Raw genomic sequence first — 7932 nt, 5'->3', positions numbered from 1 at the left:
ATGCTCTGCCTCAGAGGGAGGTGAATCTTGTTATCACTGAGAAACGGAGCATGTTTGTGTGTGTGTGTGTGTGTGTGTGTGTGTGTGTGTGTGTGTGTGTGTGTGTGAGAGATACAAAAGAGGGGAGGAAGAGAGGGGACGGGGGGGAGATGGTTTCTTTTTTGGAGAGAGGAACATGCAGAAGTGTGTGTGTGTGTTCTTGTATGTCTATCTTAGTGACGACCGATTTGCATTTTTAGACCTTTCTAGTGAGGAAACTTTTATAAAACTGAGTATATTTAAGATGAGAAGACATTTCTGGAAAGTGAGGACTTTTTTTAAGTACATGTTTGGAGAGTGAAGATATTTTAGGGAGAAAAAGTCATTTTTGAAAGAAGAAAATTGTTGTAAAGTGAGGATTTTTCAAACGACAGGATGTTTTTGGAAAGTCTACATTTACCTTTGCTGCTTTTATACTTTTATGTACTTGTGTGTATTTATATAATTCATTTATTCTATGTTTCTGAAACTTACTCAATAAATATGCTATATTTTTAGCAGTTAAGTTCGTTTAAATCGTTTATTCTGAAAGAGAAATAACAATAAAGAAATCTTCGATCTCGATTTTTGGAAAGTGAGGACATTATTTTTGGAAGATGAGGATATTTTTTGGAAAGGAAAAATATCAAACTGAAGACATTCTGTCCGGCCTTTAACCCTCAAGAGCTATTTGAATGTTCAGACTTAGTTTTAGGTTTTAGGGGCTGAGGAATGCATTATGTCAATAAGTGTCCTCACAGGTTTACAATGTAGTACAATCGTGTGTGTGTCTATGAAGTGACTTGGCCACAGAGGCCACCTGGAAGATCCACTTACAACAGGGAACAAAAGGTGTCTGGTACAAGAGGAGGGGTGGGGATGATGGAGGAGGGGGCAGTGAGGGGGTTGTTCGGGTCTTTCAGCAATCCAGACCCTCTGCAGGGGAAGGGAAATGTGTGTGTGTGTGTGTTTGTGTGTGTGGATGGGGAGATTTTGGCCTGTGCTCAGGTTTCGGGACAAAGGGCAGAGTGATTCTTCTGTTTGGTGGGTTGATACAAGTGAACACCAAACAGCCTCTGGGACCGAGGCCAGGCTGACCGTTAGATTCAGACGTTTCATATTTACAGCAAACTGTCAACAGCTGCTCTCTATCTCTACATTCATTCAGAAAAAAACTTTTAACGGCAGATCTGAGAGGATGTCATTATTTGACTTTTTAAATCAGATTTTCACCAGTTTTTTAAATTCCTGGGTGTCATAATCTTAACATTACTTTCAGTGTGTCTTTGCTCTCTACATTTGCAGACAAGTGAGTTTCCTACAATGTTAAAAATAGCAATGAGCTACTGTATGATGTTGAGTACAAACGTCCAATTGTCTGGTCTCATTAGAAACCAGTTATTTACACTCCAATGGCCGGGAGGGAGAGAGACACTCTGATGTGTTGTTTGGTGGGATCTGAAGACCCCTTGAGGTCCCTCAGAGGGTCCTGGGGTAGGGATGTGCAGAGAGCACAGTCTTTGTATTTGTATCTGTATCTGTACTTGTTGAGGCAGCAAAATGTTTTGTATTTGTATTTGAATAAAAGTGGAAAAAGGCTTAAAAATCTTTTTTTATTTACGTTTTTATTACGCTTTTAATTTTAGAAAATTAAAGTGTTACAATAAGTGTTCCTGAAGCGTGTGTCAGTAGCTCAGCTTTATCTCTGGGGAACGCTCCTCCACACTGGGAGTGATGTCCAAATTAGGAAATATGCGTCATGTAGCAGGTGGATGTGACTCCCCTCACTGAGATCTACTGATAGATGTCACAGCGGAGCAGAGGAGAGACACTGAGATAATGATGTAACCGACATGTGCTCTGGTATTTGACATGGTTTATTTTTCTTCCTGAAAACAAATAATTTTTGAAATATTTGTATGAAACAAATATTCATAAAAAAAACCAAACACTATTTGTGTTTTGCCGAATAATGTATTTGTATTCCGGCACACTCCTATCCTGATGTGTTACTTGTTTAATGATAAATACTTGAAGTCACCCTCTAGTCAAAATTTTCTTCTTGTTCCTTTAGTTGTTCTCTTCTCTGAGCTGCACCATAAATCTCAATTTAACATGTGTACTTTCAAGCCTGATTTGTGACATCACAACTAGTTTGGGAGCTGATCCAGGTCCAGTGTGTAACTTACACAAGTGTGATATGGAAACTTGAAGTCTCTAATGCACAAACACCGAGAATGGACTTTACAGTAGGAGACATCTTGTGTCCAGTAGTTAGACTTCTGAAATGATAGATTCTGGATTTTTCAACAAGGGCGAAGGAATAGATGTAATTTTAAGGATTTTTAAGGTTTTTGTGGGAAAAAAAACATCACAATTTATTGTTCCAAACAGTATTTGTATGTCCTATAACATGTCTGTAGGTGTATAACGTCTGCCGGCGGATAAAATTACATCTCATAACTAACTAAGGTCTTTTCTGAGGAAAATAAATTCGATGCTTTTTTAAGACTTGTCAGGACTTGCAGATGTCCTGAGCTTAAAGGGAGAATCGTCCCACCTGTAGCTCCTGCGTGCTGCTGCTCTGCTCCATCTCTGACAGAAGGCTGTCGGCAGCCTCCAGCCAAACCTGGACGCCATGCAGCTCCTTCCCGAACTTCTCCCTCTCCTCCAGCTCCAGTTTGGCTGTCTCCAAACCCTCCTTGCTCATCTTCTTCACACTTTGGAAACACACAAACACATACATCCAGCAATTTATATATATAATTTAATATGTTTAATGTATTCTATTTTGTACACTACAACTTAAAATCACATTTAATTGCGTTTTTATATTTTTTATGACTCTTTAATGTCAAAGCAGTCTAGTGTATAAGTCACTTTTTCAATCCCACAGGGTCCAGATAAGCTTCACTTTACTTAAATCAGCCTTTAAACAACATCAACAGACACAAACTACAGTATAACTGAACAACTTTGCAGTCTCTCACCCTAAATCCATGAAAGTCAAAGTCTTCATTAAGAACAACATCCAAAATTAAACAAAAAACACAAAGTCATCAGTGTAATCACATTTAAATACTGCACAACTTCAGACGCACTGCAGTCTACGTTTGACCCACTTTCCCCTGATTGCTTAGTCAGGCATAGCAGGCGACAGGATTTATGGGTAAATGAGTTTTTGTGCCTAATTTTCTCAATAAAGATTTTACAGGAGCAGAGACGGATGACCCTGCAATATGGTTCATACATTTTTATGAATGAGATTTATCTATATATTCATACAACTGCAGCACAGTTTGTAGAAAAAGTAACTAACTAAGTTAACTTTTTTTAACTAAAATTTTACTGCTTTTTATCTTGTATGTTTGAAGATGGTGATTTGGATGTTTCTTTGTGACCAAATGATGAACTTTATCAATAAGATTGGATTTTCTAGGCAAACTTAAATTGTACATGTATATTATCCATCATCTATTTTCTAATGCAACTATTCACATCAACTGTTTCTTAATGATGCCATACTAATGTAAGTTAACCAATAAAAGAATATCAAACTTGATAGATCATAGATCATAGATCTTCTCCAGAAGTCTTCATCAACAGTGATAGATGATGTAAATAAAGTTATGAACTGCAGGTTTAAACAGCATCTCACCTGCTGTACCTGCCCTGCATCGCTTGTAGCTGCTGACAGACTGGAGTAGGAGGGGCCTGCTCCAGGTGGGCGGGGACGCCCAGCAGCCTGGCGATGCGTAGTTCCAGTGCGGACAGAGCGCGATGTTCGCAGTCCAGTCTGTCCTGGTACTGTTCCCAGGAGAGCAGCAGGTCATGAAGCTCCTCAGTGGAGGCCTTCGCCCCCGAGTCAACGGGAAGCTCCGCCTCCACCTGCTGCAGGACAGCAGAGGCTTTCTCCACCTGGGAGGAGGGACCGCAGGATGGTCTTAGCATATTATCACAGAATATTCTTTAAACCAGTCGCTGAGATATTTATGCATTTACTTGAAAAATCAAGAAACCTGAACTTACACTGTCGGTGATATCGCTCCATTCTGCAATCCTCTGTTTGCTACAAGTTGTCAGCTCCTGTGTGCAGCGACGTAGACTTGATACTCGTTTCCAGGCAGCGGCGGCGGCGATCTCCCTGCCTCCACGACAGCTCTGCTGCGGGCACCACTCCATCAGCTCGTCCAGACGCTTCTGCAAAGACTCCACGTCCTCACACAGAGCCTGTACCAGAGAGCCAAGAGGGTCACAACAAATTCAGTGATGAGAGACTTTTCTCAGTTGTCAACCTTGTAGAGAAGCAGTCTGATACGTACTCTGAGCTTCTCGTGTTGGTCGGTGCAGTCAGCGAGACAGGTGACCTTTTGAGAGATTAACTGTGAGAGGCTCTGCTCTGCGCTCTTCACACTCTGGCTGATGTCTTCTTTGCATTTACTGTATTTTTTGTAATGTTCTGCACACCTGAAAGACACAAATTTGATCTGTTCATGTACAAGATGACAACCCTGACATCACAGGATAGCACAAGCATGTACCCACTGACACCTAGAATACTTTCATTAATTTTCATTAATTCAGCAGCTTAATACCTGCTGAAGCACTCCAGTTGTACGTGGACCTTTGCCTTGAGCGTGGACATCCTCACCAGGAGCTGGCTCAGAATATTCTCTTTGAGACGCTCTACTTCTTGGGTGGATAAGTAAGGATGCAGGAGAGCCTGGCTCTGGAGCAGGTCCACATGAGTCTGGAAGTGCTGGTCCAGTAAACCCAAGACCTGCCGGGTCTCCTCCAGCCTTTCAGAGCAGAGTCCAGCCGGGCCCTGCGGCGGCAGCAGAAAGACCTCGGTGTCCCTCAGGAACTGTACTGCTTGTTTAACAGCACAGGTGTAGCTCCTCAAAGACTCCCCGGCCTGAGAGATGTTCTCCTAAAATGTAATTAACAGCACTTGTTAACTTGTTATCGTATCAGGGCTGAACCACTTACATCATCTTAGTTTTGCAGTCCATTTTTAAGACACATTTTCAATCATTTTATCTAAACTTATCTGGAAATTAAAAGTAAATATTAGCACAAAAATAATTGTTTAAGTGTTTTGAAATATTTTGTGAACACACAGCTACAGTAAGTGTGGCAGGTTAAAGATTTGACAGTTTAGGTAATGGCTTACTGTAGTGATTACTGAGTAAAGTATATAGTCATTGTGTGGTAAAACTTGTTGTTGTTTACAATGTGTGTGATAGTCTGAGAGCTTGTGGTGGTTGTCCTGTTGAACTCATCCTAATGATGTTGCTACATGCTCAGATTTCAACAGTTACATCTGAAATATCATCACTGATGGTAAACGTTGATGGCCAACATTACATTTTGACCTGATGAAGATCTGACTTAGATTGAAATGTTGTCTTTTTGAATAAAAATTGTGGTTTAGTGTGCAGATGTTACTCTTTTCATATTGGTGATGTTTTTAATAGCCTTAAGCTAAAATAAAAAAATAAACTATAAACAAACACAGTGCAGTGCATTTTCTTTTAGGAAACTCATCACTATTTCTGAATCAGGAGTTTTTCTGCATTAAGTTTTGAAAAGGACTGAGTGTGATCTGGCTTGTTGACTTTGTGTTGAACCACATCTTAACACAAACTTTAGTGGACTTGGTCTTGGAAGTGTTGTTAGACATATAATAATATAGTACAACTTTTAATGTTTTTTTGTGATTGGCCAAACTTCTTAAAGCCTAATTATCAATACCAAAAAAATACAACTTACCATTTGGCAGTCACATTCACATAGCACTGCATTCTTCAAGTCCATCAGATCCTGGGATCCACTTCCTTGTTTGTCTCCTTTCTTTTGCTCTAAAAGCTCCCATGCTCTCATTATTGACTCGACAGTTTTCTTCAAAGACATGATTCTCTTGTATTCCTTATTAATCGCTGTTTCTTTTGGCTCCATCACAGGAAGTGTCTTGAGCTCCTGCTGGGTCGCCCTGAGGGAGGCCTGAGTGACTTTTGTTTCTGTGTTAAGGTCCAGTTCTTTTAGTAGACTCCACTCGATGAAGCTGAGGTTGTTGTAGAACGTCATCTCACAGGTGTTAAGTTTCCCCTCGTTTTGTTTAAGTCTCTGTTGCTCTGTGTTCAGCTGTGAGGGGTAGAGGTCAGCGGTTATCGCCTGGAGTTTGGAGCCAGCCTCCTCACATAGACCTTTGATCAGAGGAAACTGGACAAGGAGCGTCTGACAGATCTTGTACTTCTCCTCCACCTCCCTGCTGTTGTCGTTGCTCTGATGGACCTGCTCCTGAACACTCTCCCTGAGGTCCTCCACACACTGCCTTGTGTTCAGGTACATCTCGTGATCTCTGGCCTTCATTTGCAGGGTAACCATTTTGCTGTGAATTTCAGAAATGAGTGAGTACAGTTCCCGTGTCTTTTCCTGGGGAATCCGGGGTTTCAGAAGGTCAACTTGGGCCTTATGTTCCAAAATCGTGTGTTTGAAAGGTTCCAAAGCTTGCAGGGACTCTTTTGTGATTGGGAACCTGTGTTTGCTCAGCTTTACTAACATCTCCATCAGGCTTTTTTCAACTGTGATCAGGTCTTTCTTGCTTGAATCTACAGCCTGGATGAATTCATCCAGCTCCTTTTTGTTAGCCTCCTCATAGCTGCTAATGGCTCTGATGTTCTTCTGCAGGTTGGTAAGCTTGTCATAAAGCTGGCAGTTCTCTGTGATGCTGAGCTCTGAGGCAATGTCTTTACTCTTGATTAAAAGAGCCTCACAGACAGCGGCCTGCTTCTCAGCTTCAACCAGTGTCTCTTGGATCTGACGAGCTCTGCGATCAAGTTCAGCGGGGCTCCTGAGCTCCCCCTCTGCGCTCCTGGAGGCCTCTCTGTGCAGATGAGCCACAACCCAGGAGTCTAGATCAGCAATCTGCTCTGACAGCTTTTCTCTGGTCTGCAGGCCTGATTCCATCTCTCTCATTGCCGTGGCCAGCTTCTCAGTGGTGGACTTTGAGAGTTCTTCCAGGGATTCCAGAGAGGAGCGCACCATAGGCACCTCCTCAGCCTGGTCCAGCTGTGGAAGGAGTTCTGTTACCTCCTCCACCAGCGACTCCAACTGGCCCTCTTTGACTATGACCTCAGACTGTAGCTTCTTCAGATCTCTGAGCTGTTGGTGAACCTCCTCAGGTAGAAGAGCCACCCTCTTCCTCCTGCCCTCAATGTCACTCTCAGTCTGCTTAGCCCAGGCAAGGCCATCCTTCGTCACCATGATAATTTTCTCCATGATGGGATTACTGCTGTTGTCGGTTTGGGTGGAAACTAGTTCCTCTGTGTGGCAAAGTTGGTCTTTGACCCTCTGGAGCTCCTGTTGTATCTCATTTGTTTCCTTCTTCCACTGTGAGCTGAGGAGTAGTGCCTCTGACAGCTGTTGCAAATGGAGATATGTTCGCTGTGCACCTTTAACCTCGGCATTTGCCACCATCAGCTGCTGGGCCTTCTTGCAATTCCACTGAGGAACAGACTTGCCTTCAAAGTCTTTGTCAATTGTTTTCAGGTGTCCCTGCAGATGTGACATCGCCGACAGAAGGCTGCTGGTCTCGTCAGAGTGAACATTTGTGCAATGCAATGACTTCTCCACAGCTCTTTCCAGGCCGCTCCATTCCTCCTGTAGGCTCTTCTGCTCAATCTTTGCAGTTGCTCGCTCAGACCAGCTGAGGTGGGGGCACAACTCGGTATAGGTCACGAGCAACTCCCCGAGCACCGTCCGGTTCTCCTCCATACTTTTCTGTAAGGAACACAGTCGCTCTGCCTCCTTGGAGCTGCTCTCTGCTGGGGACCTAAAAGAAAAACAGTAGAGTCTATAAACCATGTGTTTGGCATTTAGGCTGTTGCAACAGATTGTACAAGACATTAGGTA

General features: G+C 42.7%; 1 protein-coding gene across 12 annotated transcripts in view; it reads right to left on the bottom strand.

Moving 5' to 3' along the window:
- The window catches only part of syne2b (spectrin repeat containing, nuclear envelope 2b), a 160036-nt gene that overhangs the window by 92041 nt on the left and 60063 nt on the right, over positions 1–7932 (bottom strand). For all 12 annotated transcript variants that reach the window (XM_044374145.1, XM_044374144.1, XM_044374149.1 and 9 more), the window contains 6 exons: positions 5791–7852; positions 4614–4948; positions 4341–4485; positions 4048–4248; positions 3677–3936; positions 2579–2738 (listed from right to left, as the gene is read on the bottom strand). In XM_044374145.1, coding sequence (XP_044230080.1) covers positions 2579–2738; positions 3677–3936; positions 4048–4248; positions 4341–4485; positions 4614–4948; positions 5791–7852 — 3163 coding nt within the window. The remainder of the gene's footprint in view (positions 1–2578; positions 2739–3676; positions 3937–4047; positions 4249–4340; positions 4486–4613; positions 4949–5790; positions 7853–7932) is intronic.

Source organism: Thunnus albacares, chromosome 15, assembly GCF_914725855.1.
Source record: "Thunnus albacares chromosome 15, fThuAlb1.1, whole genome shotgun sequence".
NCBI classification, from domain to species: Eukaryota; Metazoa; Chordata; class Actinopteri; order Scombriformes; family Scombridae; genus Thunnus; species Thunnus albacares.
This window is presented reverse-complemented; position numbering and strand designations above follow the sequence as displayed.